The sequence below is a fragment of the Lemur catta genome, chromosome 1 (genome assembly GCF_020740605.2).
Source record: "Lemur catta isolate mLemCat1 chromosome 1, mLemCat1.pri, whole genome shotgun sequence".
Lineage (NCBI taxonomy): Eukaryota > Metazoa > Chordata > Mammalia > Primates > Lemuridae > Lemur > Lemur catta.
This window is the reverse complement of record NC_059128.1, coordinates 167,001,729-167,027,472: the sequence shown is the minus strand read 5'-3', so window position 1 is coordinate 167,027,472 and position 25,744 is coordinate 167,001,729. Positions and strand designations below refer to the sequence as shown.

The 25,744-nt window shown below is 48.3% G+C and overlaps 1 protein-coding gene across 1 annotated transcript in view; it reads left to right on the top strand.

The window, feature by feature from the left end:
• RAB6B (RAB6B, member RAS oncogene family) overlaps window positions 1–25,744 on the top strand; it is a 62,247-nt gene that overhangs the window by 29,603 nt on the left and 6,900 nt on the right. Inside the window, exons 2-6 of the mRNA XM_045538975.1 lie at window positions 361–419; window positions 20,470–20,523; window positions 20,709–20,814; window positions 22,293–22,404; window positions 23,574–23,667. Of these exons, the coding sequence (XP_045394931.1) occupies window positions 361–419; window positions 20,470–20,523; window positions 20,709–20,814; window positions 22,293–22,404; window positions 23,574–23,667 (425 nt within the window). The remainder of the gene's footprint in view (window positions 1–360; window positions 420–20,469; window positions 20,524–20,708; window positions 20,815–22,292; window positions 22,405–23,573; window positions 23,668–25,744) is intronic.

Below are 25,744 nucleotides of genomic sequence, written 5' to 3'. Positions count from 1 at the left end.
TTGTGCCCACTCGCTTGGATTCTTCATGTGGTATATGGTTCTTGCATCACCTGAGCCCCTCTGGATCAAGGAAGACCTGAGTTTGGGTAGTGGGAATTCTCGGAGCAGTGGGAGGCCTCTTCCTTGGCAGCACTCTGGTGCCCGGCCGGCACCCCTCGAAACCCATCTCCCTGGTGTAGGAACTCAGCTTCCTGCCTCGACGTTGCTCCCAGGGGCCTGCCTCCCACTGCTGTGTTTCTGCAACTCGGCTTTCCCTCCATGCCTTTTTGTTGTGTTACCTGTTTTCTTCACATGTGGTGTGTTTAGAGGAGCCTAGCTCGGAGGCCATGGCTGAATACCTCTCTTCTTCTTGTTTTGCAGTCGGGAAGACGTCTCTGATCACGAGGTTCATGTACGACAGCTTCGACAACACCTACCAGGTGAGGCCCTGGGTGGCCACCCTCCACCTACCCGGCAGCCAGCTGGCCTCTCTTTGGGGCTTGCTAAGCTGTGATGAGAGTGGAGTGGTCCCCGGTTCTCGGGGGTGTCGTTTTACTGTGGAGGAGCTTCCCACCTTTAGACTGGCCACATCCCAGTAAAGATCTTGAGGCCGAATGAAAATCCAGACCTCAGGAAAGGCAACATTTTCCAGGGAAATTCTAAAAATAGAGGACACATTTTGATCTGTCTAAACCATTGTAGTATTTGGTTACTTGGGGTGGGGGCATAATGTGGAAGAGGAACAAGATGAAAAATGAGAGACGAAAGAGTGTAGGAGATGTTGCTCCTCAAGAGTGGTTGTGTTTGCTGGGACTTTCTCTCTCTCTTACACATACATACACACACACACACACACACACACACACACACACACACACACACACACACACACACGGTTGCTGAAGCACTTCCATCCCTGGAGAGGCTTGTGTGATGGGCTAGCCCTGTCCTACCTGGGCAGGGGGCTGGATGGAGTGACCTCTGCAGCTCCTGGCTCCGGAAGGGTGGTCTGGGGTCAACCAGAGGCCCAGAGGTGGCTCCCGGCAGCCAGAAGCCTGAGCTCTTAGGGGTCAATAACATGTCACTCTTCTGGTACCACAGGTGAATGGGGAGGTTTGTGCCAGTGAAGTGAATTTTCCTTGCAACTATAGCTTTTTTCAAAAAGCACCAAACTTAATCATTTCAACTATTTTTAAGAGAAAGGGTATTCTTTTCTTCCTTAGGATAGAGAAAAATAATAAGGCATTTTTCCTTTTTTTTTTTTTTTTTTTTTTGAGACAAAGTCTCTCTCTGTTGCCTGGGCTAGAGTGCCATGGCGTCAGCCTAGCTCACAGCAACCTCAAACTCCTAGGTTCAAGCAATCCTCCTGCCTCAGTCTCCTGAGTAGCTGGGACTACAGACCTGCACCACCACACCCAGCTGATTTTTCTATTTTTAGTAGAGACGGGGTCCTGCTGTTGTTCAGGCTGGTCTCAAACTCTTGAGCTCAAATGATCCTCCTGCCTCGGCCTCCCAGAGTGCTAGGATTACAGGCGTGAGCCACCGCACCCGGCCTGATAATGCATTTTTCTAAGCCAGTGGGTTCTGTGAGATATTCGTACCAAGAGATGTTAGTGGATGCTACTTGAAAAAAAGCAAGGATGTGGGTTCAGAGCTTGTATGGTTTTGGGCAACACTGCGTGAGCAAAAGTAAATCAACTGCTCCACTGCAGGCCTTCTCAGGGCCTTTACTGCATCAGTGTATGGCCCTTGAGTTGCTGAGAGAGGGCTGTACTGTGCAGGATCTCCCAAATGTATTTGGTCATAGAATCCCTTTGTCCTTGAGTCCTCAAAGGACAAATATTCATAGAACATGCTGGGGACTGCTGTTCTAAGATGCTGTCTGGACTCAGAGAAGACACGGAGCACACACAGCTCACTGCAGATTATAGTTGGTCTTTGCTTTTCAGTCTGTCTCCCTTTGGACCAGTCATCATCCTCGTCTTAAATATATCCTTTCTCTGCTTCTTTTTAATTTTCACTTTCACTCTGCCATGGTCTCAGTTTTTACTCTACCTCTGCTTTCACTCTGCTGTGGTCTGAAATATTAGAAAGCCAGCTGACTTGGTGGGAATTGACTGTGGGGTGAGAACGTGAGGCTCTGGGAGAGGGGCCTGGAGTGCTGTGCACAGCCCTAGGGTGGGGGCCGTGGGATGTTTGTCTGCGTCACACTTTTTCTTTGCTGTGTCCTTCCTGGACAAGGGCTTTGGACCCTTGCGTCAGTTCGGATTAGAGATGATAGCCCTAATGGACTTAATTTCTGAAGTCTGACTTGGTATTCATTTATTTTGTTGTGTGTGTTTGTGTGCATCTGTGTGTGTGTGAGTGATCTCATGTATTATTTTGATTTTTTGAATATTAAGTACTTATGATCTCCTGTTGGTGTCCCATTGAAAACAGTGAGACTCTTGGCTGGTTGGTGTTCCTGGCAGTGGTGGGTGGCAGAGGTGGCCCTGTGCCCTTTGCAGCGGTCCCAGTGGCGTGGATCAAAGCCTCCAGCTCCCTCATGTGTCATTCAAGTCCCTCAAAATCTCACTGCAGCTCCACGTCCAGTGTCACCTCCCATCGCCCACAGCTTGTACGGCATTCTGTGATCTGGCAGGTTTCCCTGCTCGCTGCCCCCCGTGCGGTGACACTGTCACGCTCCCGCCATGGCTCATGTCATTGTCTCTGCTGGCATGCCCTTTCCTCTCTTCTCTGCTATGAAAACTCTCCTGACTCATCAAGGCCTAGAGCAAATGTTTGCTCTGAGCGGTGAGGCCCTTCCCATGCTCTCCACGACCCTTTCTCCTGTAGCGTGCTGTCCTCAGGGCTGATTTCGCTTCCCAGCTCTGTGGTAACTCACATGCTTTTGGCTTTGAGCTGGGCTCTGGGTTTGGCTAAGGCCAGGACCCCCTGGGACCCTCTGCCCCATTCATAGGCCCAGCACAAGGCCTGGCCATAGTTGGTGTCACAAATGCCCGTTGGCACAGAAGTGGCTTGGAGAAATACTGTCTGCCTGGGGTTTTAGACCCCATCAGGCAGAGGGGCCCCAGAGACCCAGTGTCATGGCAAAATGGAGAGAAATCCCAGAGAGAGAACTGCCCTCCCCATCACTGGCTTTTCTGACTTTTAAAAAATATTGCAGCAGGTGGAATTCCTTTCCCAGTACTTTAAAAATGGTAATTAGGCTAGAAGGCCAGACTTCCAATTCTGTGCACAAATAGGCTCATTTTAATGAATTCTCTGGAGACGAAGAAGGGAAAATGTTATTTTGTTTGTTTTGTTTTTCTTAACGTGGTGGCAGAGACTTTGGGGAAGTAGACGAGACTCTCAAGGGCTTTGGGGGCTGAACTTCACCTCCCCCAGCCATTGTCCCCTGCACAGGGACCGCTCCCTGTACCCCCACAAAGATCCATCAGCCAGTGCAGCCCGGCAGACCTGCCAGGTGGGGGGCAGGGATGGCCAGGAGAGTCACAGTCTGGCTTAGGCATTATCATTTTTAACACTTGAGAGGTGATCACAAGGAACTTACAGCCGAGGCTGGAGCCCACTGGCCCGTCCCTGGACCTCATGTCACGCACAGGTCAGGAAACCATTGACCTTTTGTTCTCGTGAGGTTGCTCCAAATGATTCCTTTGTATAGTATTTGTAAGGCGATTTAATAGAATAAATATGAGTGTTTACTGGGGCCTGGTCATTGGGTCTACAGGGCGTCAGTCTGGCTGCTCAGCCCCCAAACCAGCGCCTGCCCGTCCCTGATGGTTTGGCCTTTCAGAGAGTGGCGGGGCTGCAGCTGGGCACATAGGCTGCACATTCCAGGTGCTCAGGGAGAGGCACGTGTGCGGGATCACAGTGCGTGGAAAGCTGTGCTTTGTGTGACATTGTGTTAGGTGCCCTGATGTCTCTCTTTCTGGGGCAGCAAGTTTTGCTAATGCTTGTCCAGCCAGACTCAGGTGGCCCAGAGGTTGCCAGGCTTGGATAGCACCACCTTAAGGAACCAAGCCTCGGGCCTGACATAGCCCCCATGCCACCTTTGCTGGTGTGCCTGAGGTGGGGCTCAGTGGGGAAAGTGGACCTGGGCTTGGATCAAGCCAGAAGGTTCTCTGAGGGCACACTCCCATGCTCATGGGCACTGGTCTGTGGTTGCCCCCCACCAAAGGAATGGGAAAGGGGTGGGAGGACTTCAAGCAAGATTTTGAAGTCACTGAGCACATTTTGCTGGTGGTTCCCCTGTAAGGACATGGATGAAGGCGTGGGGTCCCTGCCTTCCAAAGAGCTCACAGCAGTGGAGATGGCCAGGAGAGAGATGATCCCTCTGATGGGCCGGGAGGTGACTGGTGCCTCACCTTGAAGAGGAGGTGCACCTAGGCAAGATGCCGGTCAGTGCACAGGGTTCAGGGGAGAGGGCTCTTGTGGCCACAGCATGGAGCATTTGATCAGCAAGAGGCAAGAGACCAAGAAGAGCCAAATCAAGTGCAGCTGGGACCTGATCCCCAGGGAACAGGGATGCTGCATCCATCCTAAAGGCCGATGACAGAGTCCTGCCAGTCCATCAGCTAGAGTGTGTGTGTGCACTGTTCTGGGCATGCAGCTCTGAGGGGTACATTCTGTTGTCGGGTGACCAAGCTGCAAATCTGCAAGGGGGCAGATCCTGGGTGAGGGCGATGCTCAAAGTGCAGGGGCAGGGCTCACCGCTACCCCCGGTGTGGTCACAGAGCTCACACCATAACAGGCACCGCTGTTGTCATCCGAGCACCCTCCTGCTCAAACTCCTGGCCTCAGGTGATCCTCTCACCTTGGCCTCCCAGAGTGCTAGGCCAAAATTTATATTTTTACAGCTAGTTGGTATAAAGATGAATATAATTCAGGTGAGATTCATTATTATTATATTCATTTCTTCTTCTGATTTTAAGAGAAACTAAAACATTTTCATTGGCCCCTAAAAGTCTTATGTGCAGTAGGCTCTGTGCCTCTCGTGCCTGGTGGGTAAGCTGGCCCAGGTGACTGGATTGTGGAAGGCCCAGGGTTCTTGGGCTCACTCACTGGGGGAATGGCATGCAGTGGAGGGTTCCTGGCCTGGGCTCTGGTGGGATCAAAGCTACAGAGCTGGTAGGAGGCGGGTCTGGAGCCGGGCCGGGCAGGGGTGACAGTGGAGGCAGGGCATTCACAGACTCGGATCCAGCTGTGCATACACAGGAGGGCAGGGCGGGGGCGAGGGAGGAACCACACAGGGCTGTGTGGGAGGTGAGAGAGCTGCCCTGGCCTAGGGGAGACTGCAGCACAGTGGAAGGGGCCAGTGAACAGAGTGCATTGTGGGTACACACGGAAGAGGAAGAGGCCTGAGTGGCCGAAGGTTTCTGTCCAGACACCCCGAAAGAATATTGATGGCATCAACACAAAGAAAAGCGACGAATCCAATGGGAAGTAAGACATTTGAAAATGGCTGTTCTGTGGGACTGGTCTGTGAAAGGTTGGGTAGAATCTGGATTCCTAAAGCCCTAATAACTGACAAGTGTTCCAGGACAGAGTGTAGAGAGAAGGTGGAGTACCAGAAGGAGGGGCATTTATCCCTAGAATTCAGGATGCCATGTGTCCCCTGTGGTATCCAGGTAGCCACCCAGCACCTGGGGGAGACAGGGACAGGATCTTCCACCCTGGTAGAGGTGGTCAGGGTTGGGGGACACACCAGGCAGAAGGATTCAGCATGTCTCCTTATGCTTCAGCTCTTTTTTTCTCTTTTAAAAGTAGACCTGGGTTCAAATGCCAGGCCTCTTACTTAGCTGGGAGATTCTGGCCAAGCTTTCTAGTTTTTAGTATTGCATTTTTTAACCTGGAAATTATTTGAATGGAATTTAATTCCTGTTTCAAATAGACCAGTGGCTGTAAACTTTAGAAGTAGGAATGTAGTTAATTTGTATTTAAATCATACCTCATAAAGGTGTTAAAGATGATGGAAAATTATAGGCCAAAGCCAGGTGCTGTGGCTCATGCCTATAATCCCAGCCCTTTGGAAGTCCGAGGTGGGAGGATCGCTTGAGGCCAAGAGTTCAAGACTAGCCTGGGCAACATAGCAAGACCTCATCTCTACGAAAAATAAAAAAAATAAGTGGGGCATGGTAGTGCATGCCTGTAGTCCCAGATACTTGGAAGGCTGAGCCCAGGAGTTTGAGGTTACAGTGAGCTGTGATCACGCCACCGCAGTCTAGCCTGGGCAACAGAGCAAGACTCTGTCTCTTCCTAAAAGAAAAATAAAAGAGCCAAAAACACTGCTGATACAAATGTGTTACTACACACTGTATAGAAAAACAAAAACAGCAACAACTCTACAACAAATAGAGTTGATAATGATGAAGAGAAATGAGCAATAACTTCCCAGCAGTGTCTTCATGGAATGTGGTAGGAATCCCAACTACCCCTGAATGTGCAGTGCTTTGCAACTCTGCCAGTGGTGCTTGACGCTGTAGACTTCTGGCAGAACACTGAACCCTAGTTCTTGGTTAACCCTAGCAATATGATGATGTTATTATATTAATATGGCAAAATTTCATCTTCTGCAAACATTATGTTCTGGGGTCAAAATATGAGGTGACAATATTGTGTAGTGAAATCTGAATGCCAGTCACATTCAGGCGAGATGACTCTGCCTCAGAGATGCACTGGGGCATCGCCAGTCATCCAGGTGCTTCCTCTGGACGCCGGCCTGGGGCTGCATGAGGGAAGACTTGCCCTGGCTCTAACATCTTCTCTTTCCCTCTCTCCTCTCCTCTCCTCTGTGCTTCTCTCCCTTTCTTTTGTCAGCACATATAAATCAGGAACGTGGTTGCCTTTTAGCACAAAAAGATGACTAACGGTAGCTTATAGAAGGATTTTGGTTTTCTAGGTGCACAAAGTCATGGTGGGTCTTGCGGTTGGCACGCTGGGCAGTGATGCTGGCAGGCCCCTGGCCTCTTGCTCTCATTCTGTCCTGCCTCTGTGGCCTGTCGGCTCTCATCTTCCTGCAGGCTGGCTGCTGCTGCTCCAGACATCACATCCACAGTCTAGGCAGCGAAAGGAAACAAGAGTTTCCCTGGAATCCCTCTCCCCTAGAAGACTGCTGCTTATGTCTTACTGGTCAGAATTGAGTCACACCATCACTTTAGCCTCTAGAAAGGCCTGGAAAGCAGAATTCAGCTTTTATAGTTGCTACAGTAATGTCAAGTAAAGGAGTAGGAGGTTGCCAATGGATATTTAATAAGTTGAATGGACTCGTGATGCAATTCTTTGCTCCAGGTTGTAGTCATCCTTATTCATTTTGTAGGTTCCCATAGGAAAGTTCTTAGGTGCCCTCAAGAGTGCAACACCTAGAGCATCTTTCCTCATAAGAGCTGAGGTGAGGCTGTCACGCTTGGATCCATTTGTCACCCTTTGGGAAACTCTCAGGGAGCTTCAGGCCACACATCCCTGCACATGTGCGCAGCTTTTAAAGAGACTGGCTGATTATGATGAAATTTAACCGTTTATTTAAAGTTTTTGAAGGTGCTTATTGTTTGATTGATATTTCAGACCACAGTCAAGAAATAAAAGAGCAATCAATAAAGATTTAAATTGGGACAGGATTTAAATAAAGGACAGGCCACTCTTTAGTGGGAGAATAGCGGCCACCAGGAATGTACAGACTTTGAGGTGTCTGAAAGAACGCAGGTACCTGCGCTGTGGCTTCCCGAGCCACCCTCCCCTCCCCCAGAGCTCTGGCAAGGACAGATCTTGCCCAACATGTTTTCCAGAGGCTGCCATCTCCTCCCTCTAAAGTACTCACTTGCCAGTCTGAATCCTGAAGTTTTGCCAGGCTCATTTGCATGCTAATTTGCATGACTTTACCCTGATACTTTCATCTAATGGTTGGTGGAGCAGAGCACAAACAGCAGCTTCATTATCAAGGGCCTGTCATGCCCAGCTGCTTTCTGCCACTTACAAATGCTTCCCCAGCCCTGGGCCCAGGCCTGGCTGAGGCTAAAAGAAGACGCACATACACGCCTTTTCATTATTTCTCTTCCTGAGAAGAGAATCTTGAGTCAATTTATGCAAATTACCATGCAGATTTCCACTGCAGACTTTATTACTGTATCTTGTCAGAATATGGATGCAAAATTATATTTCATAGTAAATGCACATAGCAAAGATTTCAACAAGTGCCTCAGGAAACATCTCTTTCCTCAGGGATCAGCCGGGCCAATGAAAGCGTCTGTGTGGAGGGAAGGGTGTAATGTACCATCATTCTGCACTCTGTGTCTGAACCACTGTTGACACTGCTTAATACCATGTTCAGGAGAAGATAATTGTGGATGTGGCTATGAAATCTGTGCTTGTAAGATTCCTCTCATTTTGTATAAAATGAAGTGCCTGCTATTTTTCATAGTCAGTGATGTTTGCAAGCACAAGGCTATTAAAGGAATACATAGGCATTGCCAGGTGTAGGGTAACCTCGTCACAGCAGGGTGCAGCCCAGCCTCCTCAGAGGGCATGCAGTGCAGGAGGCACACACAGCCCAGCCGCGCAGGGGAGAGGGGATCTTGGACGGGCTGGCAGGAGAGCCCCCCAAAGTCAATCCTGCATCTGTGTTGTCTTGACATTCTGTCTTTGCATCCCTGTGGAATAGTTACCAGCAAAAATAATTTGTTTCATACCTCACAAGAGAAAATGAAATTCAGAGAATGAATGCTTTGACCAAGACTCCATGGCAAGCTTAAAGGGGGATGTCATCTCCTTTAGAACCCTCCTTTAGAACTGAAGTTCGGCCTTTCTGGAAGCTCTGGGAACACTAGTTTATTGGGATGTTAATAGGGATTGCAACCATGGAGGTTCCTAGGGCAAAGAAGCTGGGGAAACGTTGGGTTCATATTTCTTCATTGCAGGACTTGTCAGAGCCTGTAATATGCCAGTGTGCTGTATGAGAGTGTAGTAGAGAGGCCCTCTAGAGGGGCTAGAATATGCAGCCTTTCCCAGAAATACTTGATCACAGTTTACTTTTGTTCTGAAAATCCATCTCATAGTGCTGTGTTTCCCATAACCAGACTGAGAAACATAGTTGGAGGGTCTCTATGGAGTGGGTTCTACAGCTTCTCTTAAATTCCTGGGTCAGTTGGTCACTAATAACAATTCCTCATTTTTGTTTATGCAGCACATCGCAGAATACAGAGTATCTTTATGTAGTCTAACTCATTTGATCCAATGGTTCTTAAAGGAAGCGATGGCTATCCCTGTTTTAGAGATGGGGAACCTGAGGGCCAGGGAAGTTAAGCCATTTTTCCAGGACACTCTCAATCCACTGTTCCTCCAAGCCCACCACAGAGCACTCAGACCCTGCCAGCAGTGACAGAGGTCACTGAAGACAGACTGGAGCCTTCTGGGCACATGACTCCACACAGGGTCTTTTGGGTGGGGCACTCTCTTAGCTGCACGGCTGTTCCCCTGGGCCAGGGTGCATGGCAGCTCCTCTGGGGCTGGCTGTGGTCTGTCCTGAGAGGCAGTGACATGTAACCTAGATTCCCAGGTAAATATGCTCCCCACCCCAAAGGCCTGTGAAGGCTCCTGTTCACCTGGCCTCCTGGCATCACTGGGGCTATGTGCATGTCATGAATCTGTGCTTTACCTTTAAAGAAGAAGTGACTCCGTTCCCATCCCTACACTCTCATATCTACACAAGCATAATGCACCCATTCATACCCACATACACATACTTCTACATGCAAATAAACACATAGTGCATGCACATGTGCGTATCCCCAATCACCCATGTGTCTGTTCATACATGCTCACACCTTCCCATCATATATGCTGTGACCCATGCTGACCTTTGAGAAGGAGTGTACCCTGTGGCAGGTCACAGGAAATCACCAAGATTGCTGCAGCCTTTTGCAGGAGGGTATGGCCTACCTGGGTATCCAGGTGTTTTTTGGTCTGGTGTCCCCATATTCCTCTAAAGTGGACCTGAGGTGAGAGCCACAGATATGACCATACTACAGATGCAGAGGAGAAAATTCTAGCCCCCAAAAGGAATGGAGGGCAGGGGAGATAGCTATAGCAGAAATACTGCACTGAGTATTGAATTTCCTGGTGGCCACAGGGAAAGGGAACACTGTGTATGGTTCCCACATGCTAATGACAAGAAGCTCGCAGGTTTGTGATGAGGTAGACATTGCTAACACTTGAACAGGCTCATACAGTAAGGCAGGGACATGGTCAGGTTTAGAATCAAGGGTTTCTTTGGGTCAGCCTACAAAGAGGTAGGGAGGTGGCTTGGCAGGTAGGGTGTCTAGTGACGGTGTGACCAGCGAGGTAGAGACTTTCCTTACATGGCGATTTGTGATACAGACCCTCACAGACCTCCAAAGCACAATGCCAACCTAATCTGGCTCTTAAATCTATAAATGTGTCTCATGTATGCATTTAGAAAACTTTTGACTATTATTTCTTCAAATTTTTTTGTCCTATTTTCTGTCTCTTCTTCTTCTGGGATGTCAGTTAAACATATGTTAAGCTGTTTGATATTGTCCCATAAGTTATTGAGGCTCTGTTTATGAAATTTTTCTCAATTTTTTTCTCTGTATGCTTCCTTTTGGGTAATTTCTATTAATCTCTTTTCAATTTCACTATTTCCAATCTGTTGTTTCAGATGTATTTTCCAGCTCTAAATTTATATTTGGTTCCTCTTATAGTTTCTCTTTCTCTGCTGAGATTTTTAAATTTGTACCTTTATTATAAACACATTTTTCTTGATATATTTGACCATAATTAGCTGTTTTTAAGTACTTGCCTGTTGTTTTCAACATCTGGGTTACCCTAGAGTTGATCTCTATTTATTCTCTTTTTTCTTGAACGTGGCTCACATTTTTCCCTTATTTCATGTCTAGTACTTTGGGATTATATCCTACACATTGCGATTAAGACTGTGGATGCTATTTCTTCCTTTGAAGAGTATTGGTTCTTTGTTTTAGCTGGTAGCTAAATTGTCTGGACCCAAATTCTCAAGTCTCTCATTTGTGGAAGGCAGCAACTGAAAGTTCTGTTCAGATTTTTTGGTTTGTCTGTCTGTTTTGTCTTCAGTCTTATGTTGGCTGTTTGTGATCTGCTTGGATCATTCAGAGATTTGGGCAGCATTTATATGCAGAATTCAGGGTCACCTCTCTGTGGCTTTGTTACTTCCAGGATTTTTCATACTTTCTAGCCACTGTGATAGCTTTATAATCTGTCCTCTTATTTCTCAACCAGTAAGACTGCAGGTTTCTTTCCAGCTTTGAGCCACTCTAAGCCCCAACTGGGGCCTGTCCTCAGGTGAGAAGTCATAAAAAACAGGAACTGTACCCAGTGCTGTTCCGTTTAAGTGTTTACTCCCTTCCAGTTTCTAATTTCTTTTGGTCACTTTTTCCAGTGCTTTCAGATAGTTGTTTGTTATATTTTGTTCAGAGTTTTTTATTTTTTTTGAGACAGAGTGTCACTTTGTTGCCCTGGCTAGAGTGAGTGTCCTGGCGTCAATCTAGCTCACAGCAACCTCAAACTCCTGGGCTCAAGCAATCCTACTGCCTCAGCCTCCCGAGTAGCTGGGACTACAGGCATGCGCCACCATGCCCGGCTAATTTTTTCTATATATATTTTAGTTGGCCAGCTAATTTCTTTCTATTTTTAGTAGAGACAGGGTCTCGCTCTTGCTCAGGCTGGTCTCGAACTCCTGACCTCAAGCGATCCACCCGCCTCGGCCTCCCAGAGTGCTAGGATTATAGGCGTGAACCACTGCGCCCGGCCAGTTCAGAGTTTATAAGAGCAATCTGTGTGAGGGTTGGTCTGATAGGAGCTCTACCGTTACCGAAATTGGAACTCCTCCCTGCCCTCCATCTGTTTCACCCTACATCTCCCATCCTCCACTACTTCCCCCATCTTCACCTGCTGGAAAGTTAGTATTCATTTAAGGACTTGCATATTTGCCCCACCTTTCCTGAATAAATCAATCAGAAGCAAGGTCTCCCTCTTCTGGACCCTTAGAGCCCTCTAGACTGGGGCTGGGGAGCCTTTTCATGCTGGAAGGCTGCATTAATTTAGCTGTAATCAAATAAGGCCACATTCACAAAACTTCAATTAGATGTACTTAAAAATGTACATTATTTTGTAAAAATCTAACTACTATGTACTTAATAATTTCAAAAAAATGAAAACTATTTGTTAATTTTAAAGTTAATTTAATTTTAAAGTTAACTAACCTTTTTAATGACTTTGTTATATCTGTTTTTGTTGGAAAGCGTTTGAAAATTAAATATTTGGTTGCAGCATGGAGGTGCACAGTTTCAGTTGATCCTCAAGATGGGTATCAGTCATTTGTAACCTTAAGGATGTCTTGATTTGGGTTAGGTAGAAGAATGCAGATTCGCAGCAATAAGTAGTTGGAAAGTAAGAGAAGATTTTTTCGACATGTTGCCTAAGGCGTGGATATTCTACTGCATTTTTCTGTATTTCAACTGAGTCTTTCTTAGCATCAAACAATGACTTTAAAATGTCATCTACTGAGTGATCAATCAATTCCATCTGTAGTCCTTTAGGTGTCTTGGTGATATCAGTTAGGTGAGGCTGAAATGCTAATTTGAGTGTGATGTCATGACTCTCAAAGTCAGTGAACCTTTCATTGTATTCTCCAATTAATAGGTCTAAACAGCTGCACGTTCTTCAGATGATTCATATATATCATCCTGCTCATCAATGACCTTTGCTAACTAGAGAAAATGTTCATCCAAAATCTTCCTTTTGAAGAAGTGTTTTGAAAAAATATAGCATTTTTTGAAATGCTTGGATGCTTTTTTGCCACATATCATATATAGACTTATTAATAGTTTTACCTTGCAAAAAAATAGTCAAGTTGTTTTGATTTGACGTGATATCACATAGAAATGCTGCACTCCTATATAAATCTTCTTTCAATAATTCACTGTGCTGATTCTGTTCTTCATAAAATTTAACTATCTGTTCTCACAGAGCTAAAATTTTGGCTAACACCTGTGATAGCTAATGCACTTTAGAATGATACAGCAAATCCACACTAAATACCTCATTGTTCAACTTTAGCATATTGCAAAACTGATGATGCCATGTTACATTTGCACAAATATAGTTAACAATACTTATAATTTATTGAAAAGTGTCACTTAAAATATTAGCTTTAGCACAGAGATTTTGATGATGCAAGATAATGATAAATGAAAAGAAATGAGAGCATCTGGATCTATTAATATTAATACTTTTTTATCTGTGCAAAAAACCCTACATATTTTTCTGCCATGGAAGGTGCACCATCTGTACATACACTCACTAAATTTACCAAATTCAGTCCAACTTCCTGACATTTATCTTGAAAGTTGTTGAAGATATCTATTCCCTGTGTTCTGTTTGCAAGAGTGCCCAAAGCGAGTAACTCTTTGTAGCAAGTAAATCTTCTTTTATGACCCAGATGAAGTATAAAACCTGTGCCAAGTCAGTGTCAGTTGATTCATCCAAAGTGAATGATGTATATTTTCCTTTTGAACTGTTGCATGAAGTTCTGTTAAGTTGAAGCCCAATTCATGCTGCCGATCAGTTATGGTTCTCCTTGAAAGAGGCAGTTGTTTGTACTTTGAAACATTATAGAGGTATAAGCATCCTTTAACTTTGATAGTGCATTCTTTCACAATTTCTGCATCACCAAATGGCTTCCCTTTTTATCCCTGAGTATATAAGCTACTTTATAAGTTGCTTCAGTGACATTATTTCCAGGTCTTATCACTGCTTGAAAGAATTGTCTTTGCTTTTGCTTTTTATCTTTTAATTTATGCAATACAACCTTTCACACCTCTCCCTCTAATTTAAGATATTTGTGGTCCTTATGAGTGCTGTAATGCTAATGAGCACTGAATTTCTCTAATGTTGATATTGCAGTATCACAAAGCAAGCAAATCATCTTATCTTTAGCAGAAACAAGATAATATTCCAATTCCCAATCCTCATAAAAAAAAATCTGTTTTCTTCCTTCAGCATTCTCTTCTTTGACATGATGGGCTGTTAAGCAGACAGAATTAAAAAATGCTGTCAAGCTGTGCAACTATTCACAAATTCCACTTCAAACAGAAACACAGTGCATCATTGTCAAAAGCTGATAACAGACTGGCCCCCATAAACTCTCGCCAACTAGCCTTGTGCAGTAGTGACACCAGTCAGGCAGGGGAAGTTAGAACTAAATCATGAGTGTAGCAGCCGTCAATTTAGCCCTTATGGCTTACTAATGTCCTAACTGTGCCGGTCAATCTGGGAGGATTATTTCATTGAAACTTACTTTAGTCTTTGGTTTTTTAAATACATTAATTCATTTTAAAAATAAAATAAAAATATAAAAGGCAAACAAAAATGTATTAATAAAAATAAAAGGATTTGTTCTGTGAAGTTTGGATTCAGTCAAAAGGCCACACTTAAGGACCTAGAAGGCCACATGTGGCCTTAAGGCTGCAGGTTCCCCGCCCCTGCTCTAGCTGCACTAGTCCTTTCCATCTGCACGGGACGGCAGCTCTGTGTGCATATCTTAGCTTCTCCACAAGGTTGGAAGCCCCTTGTGGACAGAGACCAGGGCTTATTGTGTTTAGCACATAGTAGGCACTCAAAAATGAATTAATGAATGAGTATTAATTATTTACATTGTTTTCCACAAAGGAGCTGCCAGGGAAGACCATGACACCTTCTCCCTGCAGTCTGACCTTTCTGGGAGGGATGGGCTCCAGCTGGCAGTAGTCTGAGGCCAGCTGCTTGTGTCATGTTTTTGGGAAAATAGATGATGCTGGGGAGCTAGAAATGTTCTCGTAACTGAGGCCCAGCCAAAGCCCTCTTAAATGTTCTAGTTTCTATTGTGTCCTCAGAGAGCTGATTTTTTTATGCTAAAATGCAAATGAACTTCCTCTTAAGTGGGTTCTGTTGAGCTATTATGGCTAATGACCATAAGATTCTGACAATCAGGAGCCAGATAGGATGCGACCCCCAGGCAAACTCAGTGACAGCTTCAAGGCACAGTGACAGCTTCAGAAATGAAGGGATTTCAGGAAGCAGAGGGAGAACAGCTAAATAGTCAAGAGCAGGGACTCTGCAGTTAGGGAAGCACAGGTGCAAATCCTGGATGTGCCACCACCCCCTGTATGACCTTGGTTTCCTCACCTGTGAATAGCACTTTCTCTGGCACAGGCATCTCCCTCTGTCTCTCGCCCCATGCAGGGAATCTGCCACTTCTGGATGCCACAGCCTCCCCAGACTCTGATTACAACACAAGGCAGTTGTTTGCAAACTTTATACACAAATGAGTTATCTGAGGGATGGCCTGGAATTCTGATTCCCCTACACCCCAGAGATTGTGATTCCATCTGTCTGAGTGGGGCTCAGGAATCGACATGTTTAACAAGCTCCTGATGTAATTCCAATGCAAGTAACCTGCAGGCTACAGATTGAGAATCTCTGGCCAGTGGGAGAGATGGACCAGTATGGATCTTTCCAATTTTTAGAGAAAGTCTTAAATGAGGGGTGCCAGGACCAACTGAGGGCTCAGAAAATGTTTTCTAGAGAAGATTAAATTCTGAGGAAGTATTGTTACTGAAAGTTTGGTGCTTGGCCTGAGGCCAAATGAAGAATGAGAATAAGTGGTTTGAGGAAAAGGAAAGAGAAGTTTATTAATTTACTGGCAAATGAGGAAGATGACAGACTCTCATCTTAAAGAACCATCATCCCCTCTTTAAGCAGAAATACAGGGTTTAAAGGGGGTTTTCAGCTTCGGGCTATTACTGTTTAACTATAGCATCTCTGGTGAAGATGATCTCGTGACCTCTGTCTGGATAATTCTTTTGAACCATCTCTTGTGGTTTAAGATACTATAAAACAAAGAACAAAGAACACTCCTCTGCACCTCTGATTACTGGCCTCAGGTAGGAATGCAGGTTATAATTCCCAAAAAGCATGGGGTGGGCTGGGGGGAGTGGTTAAGGAGACAACTTGTAATACATTTTGCCCTTTTTCAGGCCTTTGCCTCTATTACAGGGTTAACCATGTGGAAGAACATTCCAGGGAGGGAACAGCATTAGAAAAGGCCCAGACATGCAAAGTGATTTGTGTATGGAGATTTCCAAACAGAGCATTATTACTAACGTATAAAGTGCAAGTGGCGGCTGCCCCCTCACCTTCACGCAATGCATGTTCGTGGGGAACCTGGTGCTAAACCATTCGTAGATGACCTGCTTCTGGGTTGGGATTTCGTACGTAGCAGAGCAGCTCCCTCACTGCAATCTATTGAAAATCAGCCCTCAACACAAGGGTTTGTAAAAAAAAATAAATAAATAAAAATTTAAAAAATAATAATAAAATGCAAGCTGGGAAAGGGGGAAATGAGTCCACAGAAAGCCAGGGGCATGCCCTGAACAGCTTTGTAGCCCAAGCTGAAGCGTGTGGACTGTTTCCTAGGGGCAATAGAGAGTGATATGCTCAGACTTATATTTCAGAAAAATACGCCTGTCCTATGGTTAGAATGTCCCTGCCAAAACTCGTGTTGAACTTTAATTACCATTGTGACAGTATTAAGAGGTGAGACTTTTAAAAGGTGACTAGGTCATGAGGCTTCACAGTATGTTATTTATCACAGCAGTTCATGCCCCTTTTTCTCTCTGTCTCACGTGCTTGCTTTCCCTTCCACCTCCCGCCATGGGATGACACAGCACAAAGCCCCTCACCAGATGTCAGTGCCACGCTCTTGGACTTCCCAGCCTCCAGAACTGTGAGAAATAAGTGTTACTTTGTAAATTGCCCAATCTGTGGTATTCTGTTACAGCAGCAGAAAACAGACTAAGAGACACTGGCTACTGTATGAAAGGTTAACTACAATGGGAGAGCCTGAGGACAGAGGGGCCAGTCAGGAAGCTGTTGAGGTGATTCAGGTAAAAGAGGTTCAAGGTCTAAACTAGGGCAGTGGTGGTGGGGATGGAGACAAAGGGGACCAATGAAAACACTTGGAGGCCAAGTAACCAGTTCAGGATTCATGAACTGTGGGGGAGCAGACAAGAATGCAAGTGAAGAGGAGCAGCTCAGGAGGGCTCCAGGCTCCCAGAGGTGTGGGCAGCTCGGGTGGTGGAGGTGCCATTCATTAAGATAGGGAAAATGGAAGAAGCAGGTTTGGAGGGAGATGATGAGCTCCTTTGGGGGCCATACTGTATTTAGTGAGATGTCTAGAAGATAATTAGAGGCGATGTCCAGTAAGCAGTTGCTTGCATGGATCTGAGGTAAGGCCCATCGTATATACTGGGAAGCCATCAGTGTATCATATTTGAAGCTGTGAGAGTATATGAGGTCCCCCTGAAACAAAACAGTAGGAAATACCAACATTTTAGGGACAGAGAAAGGAAGAGGGTACCACAAGAGACCAAGAAGGTACAGAGTGGCAGGGAAAGCCGGTCACAAGCAGAGTCATGAGAAGCAAAGGAGAAAAGTGTCAAAGCAGAGTAATGATCAGCAGGGTCAGGTGTGTCAGGTAGACTCTGGCCTATATGATTTCCTTACAATTTGGTGATGCAGTGAGTACTGATGACCATAGCAAGAGCAGCTGTAGTGGGAAGAGGGCTAGAAACCAGACTCCTCTAGTTAAGCAGTGGCTAGGAGGAGAGGAAGTAGAGACAGTGGGCTTGGGGTCCTTTTCCAAGAAGCATGCTCATTGAGGAGAGTTGAGAGATTGGCAGATGGCTAGAGAGCAGCCTAGTGACGGGGGTGGGGAGGGGATTTTTCTTCCCAAATATCTGAGAATCTTGAGAATGTTTCTTGGAAGGAAAGAGTGAATACAGCATGAGAGATTGAGATGTAGAAGAGAAAGGAGATGGCTGAGAGAGTATCGTCTGGGAGGAAAAGATCAAGGCCAAGAGGGACCCTAGGAAGAGGCTTACTTTAGGAGAAAAAGCCAATACTCAGAGCCTGGAGGCACATGGGGATAAGGCTGGACACATGTAGACAAGGTTGCAAATGTCTTGAAATCTTGACTCTGTCACTTTTAGCTGTTGACACTGGGCAAGTAACTTCTTTTCTTTTTCTTTTTTCTTTTTGTTTTTATTCACCACTATACTAACGAGGAGGCAAGTAACTTCTTTTATACTCAGTTTTCTTAGAAGTGAGGTAGAATACAAAAGAGCCTAACTCATAGCATAGATGTGGTATCTGGATTAAATTAAATAATGCATTTAAAGCACTTAATACAATAGCTGCTAAATGATAAGTGCTCAAATGTTTAGTCACCATTACTGTGATTATCATTATTACTGTGGTAGGAAGCAATCAAAGACAAGTAGCATGTTTTTGTATTTACCCATAGATTTACCATTTCTGTGCTCTTGTATTCCTTCCTTAAAGATTCAAATTTCTGTCTATAAAATTTCCCTTTATCCTAAAGCATTTCTTGTAATGGGGACCCACCAGTGGCATATTATGTGGCTTTCTCTTATCTGAGAATATTTTTGTTTTGCCTTTATTTTTCAAGGAAACTTTCACTGGCTGTAGATTTCTAGGCTCACAGTGGTTTTTTGTATGTGTTTTATTTTGTTTTTTAAGCAGTTTAAACATGTTGTTCCCTTGTCTCTCTGCCCCATTGTTTCTGGTGAGAAATCAACCATAATTTTTATCATTGCTCCCTTGTATATAATGTGTCCTTCTGTTTTCTGGCTGCCATTAAGGTTTTGTTTTTATTTTTGGTTTTCAGCAATTTGACTATGACATGTCTAGATGTCATTTTCCTTGTATTTATCCTGTTTTAGGTTTATTGAGCTTCTTGGAACTGTGAGTTGATGTTTCTAATTAAATTGGGAAAATATTTGGCCATTATTTTTCAAAAATTTTATTGCTTGAATCTGTTTCTACTCTCCTTCTGAGACTCAAATTGCATGTATATCAGCTCACTGTCCTAGAAGTGCTTGAGTCCCTGTTCATTTCTACTGTATCCTTTTTCTCTCTGTGCTTCAGTTTGAACAATTTCTTCTGGCCTGTCTTCAAGTTCACTGACCTTTCCTCTGCAGTGTCCTACCTGCTGTTATTTAAATCCAATGCATTTTTATTTAGATATTATAGTTTTTAGTGTTAAGATTCCCTTTTTGTTTTAGAGTTTAAATATATGTCTTGAAAGTCACCTATAATATACATTTTTTAACATATTTATAAGAGTTGTTTTAAAGTTCTTGTTTGCTAATTCAACGTTTGGGTCATGTAAGGGTCTGTTTCTATTGAGTTTTTTCTCTAATTATTGCTGGAATTTCCTGCTTCTTCACATTTCTAGTTCTTTTTATTGTGTAGTGGACACAATAAGTTGTAGAGACACTTGGATTCTGTTACCTTCCTTTGAATAGTGTTGAATTTTATTTAATAGGCAATTAAATTATTGGCAGGTAACATTTTTTAGTGGGTGAGTATTTACCATGTTTAGACTTTGTTAACATGCATGTCTTAGTCCATTTTGGCTGCTATAACAAAATTAGACTGAGTAATTTATAAACAAGAGAAATTTATTGCTTATTGTTCTGGAAGCTGAGCATTCCAAGATCACGGTGCCAGCAGATTCAGTGTCTAGTGAGGGCTTATTTTGCTTCAGAGATGGCACCTTCTTGCTGTGTCCTCAGACGGTGAAAGGGATGATGAACACTGTCTCTTTCACTGCGGCAGAAAGGGGCCCCGGAGCTCCCTCGAGCCATTCATCCTGACTCAGGCCCTGAGTGCAGGTGAGGCCCAGAGAGGTCAAGTGGCCTTCCCAAGGCCACGTAGCGAGTAAGTGGCAGCTCCTGGCCATCTGGCTACAAGGCTGGCTGCCTCTCCCTGGTGCCAGGGCAGAAGAGGCCCAAGTGTGGCGGGAGGCTGGTGATGGTTGGCTCCCAGCCTGTTGGCTTGGGGAGAGACGAGCCAGTGGGGCTTCCCATGAGAGGCTGCCCTGGATAGTCTGTGATGCCCCTGCCTGAGGGAAGCCATGCTGCTGTCTGCCCCACCACCACCCTCCCTGGCCAGTGCTGAACCCAGGCCCATGCTCCTGGGGCATAGGGGAGAGGCTCTGGGAGCCGTAGGGAAGGCTGTGAAGGGAGCAAGGCATGGAGCCCCCACCAGGGGCTGGGGCCAGGAGATGGGCACTAACTGCAGTGGCCTTGTTCCTGGGGATGCCTCCTCACCACTGCACTCTCACCTGTTCCCAAAGCACTTTTTGTCTCCAAAGAGTAGCTCTCCCTAAGAAAGCTGCCCTTCTCCTTCCTTAGCTCATGCTTCCTCCTCTGAGAGGGCCCGAGAGGTGAGTGGAGGGTGGGGAGGGCAGAGTGGGGCACACTAGACCTGACATGGATGCCCCCCTCTTGCTGGTTGTGCCACCGGCTGGGATCACTGGGCCTTTGCCCTCCACACAAGATCTTTCAGTTTTGACCATTCTGGGCTTTTCTCTAACAGGCAACCATTGGGATTGACTTCTTGTCAAAAACCATGTACTTGGAGGACCGTACGGTGAGCACCCAATTTTAGAACTGGGAGGACAGGGAGGGCTCCTTTGGGCTTATCCCCGGGACCCTTAGCTGGGCACCATGGAGAGCCCATGCTAATCTTGCATGGCAGAGCCTGCCCCCCACCCCACCCCCACCAGGAGGACCTCACTGACCCCTCTGCCCATGGTCCTGCCCTCCCCACAACAGGTGCGACTGCAGCTTTGGGACACAGCTGGCCAGGAGAGATTCCGCAGCCTGATCCCCAGCTACATCCGAGACTCCACGGTGGCTGTGGTAGTGTACGACATCACAAGTGAGTGAGGGTCTGTGCCTGAGGCAGGGTGGCCCGCAGGGGCCCCAGGGCCTGGATGTGACCCCGGCCAGGCCTGTGTGTATGTACATGTATGCACACACGTGTGATTGTTCCCTGAATGCAGGACAATCAGGAGGTGGGGTGGTGAGTTGCCTCTGAACACCAGTGTGTTTTCCACCGTCCCACATCCTCCTGCAACGGGCAGGGGTGTACAGGGTGGGGTTCGTCCTGCCCAGAGCAGGGGTTGGTGTGTGGGGTGAGCAGATGCTCACAAAGCCCTGTTCCAGCCCCTCTACACTTTCCATTGCCCTGGCTTCCAGAAAGACCCCTACAGAGCAACATCTATATGTGTGTGTGTGACCATGGGAGAAGACACTGGTCCCTGGGCCATGTGACCTGGAGCTGTGCAGGGCTCTCTGGGAGGGGAGGCTGAGGGGGTCTGGTAGCCCTTCTCACACACCATGGCTCTGTGGCCAGAGCAGGTGTTCCTAACAGGACCGTACAGCTTATGGGGCTCACAGGGCCGGGGTGGGGAGGAGGCTGATGCAGAGTCCAGGCTTCCCGGGCTGCTATAATGGAACACACCTGGCAAGCCCTCGGGCTGTGGTCACCCCTGAGGTGGGCAGACACCCTGTGTACAATCCACAGCCATGCCCCAACTGTCCAGCCTGTGCCCCCGGCTCTGCCTGCCCCCTCCATTCACGCCCTCCCTGACCACACCTCCCTCCACACCTGAGTGCAGGTGGTACCTGGGCTCACACAGCCTGATGCCCATCCGAAGGGCAACAGGACTTCGGGAAACTGACGCTTCTCGGGGCAGGCTGCCTCCCCGCCCCTCAGGTGTGCCCGCTGCTGAGTGGTGGCATCACCCCACAGCTGCTCCTCTCTGTAAGACCTGCCTCATGAGGGAGGTGGGGCTGCCCAGAAACGGCCTTGCCTCTCCTGGATTTGCGAGTGCTCCTGGCTCCCCTGACTCTAGCCCCAAGGCCACCTTTCCCTCCTCTCTCGTCAGAGCCCTCTGGCCTCTCCCAGGCTCCCCTGAGCCCTCCTTGTTGGGGAGGCCACTCTGTAGGACCCGTCCTTCCCTGGGGACTGCTGTGTTCTCTCCCTACCCCTCTCTGCTTCCAAGCTCAGCCAAGTTCAGTGCACTCACTTCTCCCCCACTGCTCTGAGCCCCAGCCAGGTCTGACTTCCAGGTCCCCAAAGCCACTCTTCCACATGCAAGTTAGGACTCAGTGACCTTGCAGATGGGGTCACTTCTCCCACAAAGGGCAGCTGGGCAGTGCTGGGCTCTCCAGGGCTGTGGGGCAGGGCCTGGCTCCTTCTGGGTGGCCCCAGCCCAGCTGGCCTGTGTGGACTTTGCTTGCACCTGTCCCAGGTGTCTGAGGGCACACACTCAGCTGGCTCACGCCTCCCCTTCCCTTCTCCTGCTGGGGGCCAGCCCTCACCCCCAGTTTATCCCCACATTCTGCCTCCAGATCTCAACTCCTTCCAGCAGACTTCTAAGTGGATTGACGACGTCAGGACAGAGCGGGGCAGTGACGTTATCATCATGCTGGTGGGCAACAAGACGGACCTGGCTGACAAGAGGTGGGTGCGAGGAGCAGAGGTTCAGGGGCCCACCCTGCACCCCTCTCTGACTGCGCCTGGACAGGGAGTTCTGCGATGCGTAGGTGGTGCATCTGTGCTTCTGACCTGTCCCCGTGCATCCAGGAAAATTCCCCTGAGACACCAAGGCCTTTGGAAACACCTGGTAGACCCTTTGCCTGTGGGTGTCTCATCTTTGAAGCCCGGTCCCTCCCCACCGGACAGAGGCGAGGCATTGCTCAGCGTGCCGTCTGCACGGAGCTCTGTGTGCCTGGCCCGGCCCAGCAGTGGGTGGTCTGGGGCCCTGCCATGGCCACTGCGTAGCCCCAGACACGGCAGTCCTCTGGGCCCCAGTAGCTTCTGCTGTGCTTTGTGTCTCTGCCCCTGTGAAGTGCCTGCACTGGTGTGAATGGGGTGTGAACGCCCTGGGCCCCAGGTGAGTGTGCAGAATGCCTACAGCCCACTAACCTGTGTCCCCAGCCTGCTCGGCCTGGTTTGTGGCTGTGTCTAGCACGAAGCTTTCTCTGAAGAGGCCTCTGCACAGCTGCCCTCTAGTGTACAGGACCATCTTGGGCACCATTTACATGCACGTGTCCACTCGTGTCACGTGACCCCAACTTGGGCAGATAAAGCAGCAGGTCGTGGACTCCAGCAAGCAGTCTGGCCTTCCTGCAATGTCCCCTGATCACCTAAGGAATAATCTGAATTAGAGCTTGTTTTACTAGAGTCCTGTCCTTAAAGTACGCAAAACTGGGCTCAAATTCCACCTCCCTTTCTAAGTAGCTTTGTGCCCTTGGGGAAGTCACTTTTAACCTTCGTGTCCTCATTTGGAAATGAGAGTGATACACCACCCAGAGAGGTAGCTCTCACAAACAAGGCCCTTGTGGTAGTGACGTTGGGAAAGGCAGGTTTGGGACAGCCCCACCCCAGGCCTGCCCCAGGGCCTGCTCTGAAGCTGAGAAGACCCTGTGGAAGAGTGGGGAAAGGGGCGAGTGTCCTGTCGTACCCTGGTGCCCTTATTCCTGGAGACTGTGGTTGGCACCCTGGGATCAGACCCTGTCTTCATGGCTGACCAAGGGCCTGGCTCCCTCTGCCCTGCTGGGCGGGTCCCTCCACCTCTACCAGGGGCTGCTCCTCTGCGCCAGTGATTTTCCCTCTTCCCCCGTCTCCAGGCAGATAACCATTGAGGAAGGGGAGCAGCGCGCCAAAGAGCTGAGCGTCATGTTCATTGAGACCAGCGCCAAGACCGGCTACAACGTGAAGCAGGTGAGGACACACCTGGTGCTGGTCCCCACACAGCTTGGCCGTGGAGGCCCACACTGGGCTCTGGGTGTGGTCAGCCCCAGGTCCTGCCTTGCCCTCAGGGGCTGGGACAACTACCCAGAGCACTGGTAAACCCGCCCAGGCCTAGCTCAGGCCCCGTGGGGAGCGAGCTAACTTCCAGAGCTGAAGGAGCTTGTGGAGGGGAGGGAGCACTCCTCACAGGGCATCAGGAGAACATCTGTCACTCGCTAGCACGGCACTGACCCATCAAGGCCTTGGAGCAGGCTGGCCGAGTGCCCAGCCACTGGCTTCTTGGGGCTGAGGGAAGCAGTGGTTCCCTTGCTTTGGATGAGGGGTGCAGGAAATTCAATCTGCTCAGGATTTGGGGTTCATGCCTTGTACCTGGCAAGTGCCAAGGGCCATGGGGGGTAACGCAGGCTTGGAGAAAAGAGCCTACCGTGGTGTGGCTGGAGCTCATGGGAGGGCGAGGAGGTGAAATGAGGGCTGAGCCTCGGAGCAGGGGTGCTTTCCTGGTCCCCACGTAGCCCAGGGATGCAATTCAGCAGGGCAGCAGACTGGCTGGAAGACATTGCACCTTTATCTTCCCTAGCCACTAACCCGTCGTTAGCATTCCTTCAAGTGCTGACATAGGCAACACAGCTCAGCAACCTTAGCCGCACCTGTGGCTTTCTCACCCAGGGAGCACGGATGCTTTCTCACCGCCTCCCCGTGCTGCGGGTGTCTCGAACTTGACACGCATTGCTACTTCAGTACCACCGTAGCTATTAGACCTACTGCTGGTTCTTGCTGTTTAATAGGTTCATATAGAAGCACAGATGTTGCTATGTCACAAATTTGTATCTTCAGGTATTTTAGTTTATTTCAGTACTAAATGGTTTTCTATATAATCCTGTGTAATTGATTTTACACACTGCAGAGGAGTCCGTAGGCTTCACCGGGCTGCCAAAGGGGTCCTTGGCCCATGGGAAGGTCAGGAACCCCTGCTGTTGAGGATGAGGAGGACTTGGAGAGGTGGTGAGGAGGGAGGGCATTCCAAACAGGGGTGACAGTGAGCAAAGGTGTGACAGCAGGGTGCCAGTGGTGTGGGGAGGGGATGCTGAAGGGGAGCATGACTTGGCTTGGGGGGGTCACTGTGCTCTGCCACCCCAGCGTTGTGGGGAACATTTGACCACCTGCCCATGCAGCTGCTGGCCTTCCGGGTGCAGGGATGGTTCTCCCCCTGCACATAGTGCTGGTGGCAGCGGGGACAGCAAAGTGGCAGAGCAGCGGGGAGAGACAGAGTGGGAGGGACACTGTGGCTACCTTAGGAAGCCCAGAGTTCCAGGACTCAGTGCCCTCACCCCACCCTGCCCCAGCTGGAGTGCCCTGGGTGGCTCCCTGCACTCCCAGCCCCTTCCCAGCCCCCGTGGTGTGAGGCTGACGCTATCATGATTCTCCCGTGCTCCCGGGAGGCATGCAGGGGAGGCCGGGCCACTGCTCTTTGGGGGCCCTGATGGAAAGTCTTGGGAAGTGGGGGAGCAGAGGGCAGCATCAAGTGGTCCATAGGGCAGGTTCATCTGCCCCAGCAGTCAGGCTCAGGCAAATGCTGCTTCCCCCTCCCAGAATGCTCTGGACCCCAGGCATTGGTTTGAGCAGGAGTTACTCAAACCCCACATGGTTCAGAGAAGGAGTCTCTGTGCCGTGCAGACTCCTGGACTCTTAATTGTGATCATATCTGCTCACCGAGACTCATGCCTGACCCCAAGAGCATCCTTCTAACTGGCAGTTTGGCCACTGACAGAGGCTGTGACCGTGTTGGCAGTCAGACAGGCAGACCAGGGCCGCCTGGGGCAAGCCATGAAGGAGAGCTCAGGAGGGATGACCCGGGCCCTCCACACCCTCACCCATCTCCGCCTACCCACGACAATCCCACACCCTGCTGGGCCACAGCAACTTCCCCCTCACTGCCTTCAGCCTTGTCACCAGCCTGGAAGCTTGGGTAGGGCTGGGCTTTGGGGTGAGCTATGAATAAGACTCACGCTGTCCTCAGAGAGCTCCGGTAGTGGAGGGTATAAGCCCA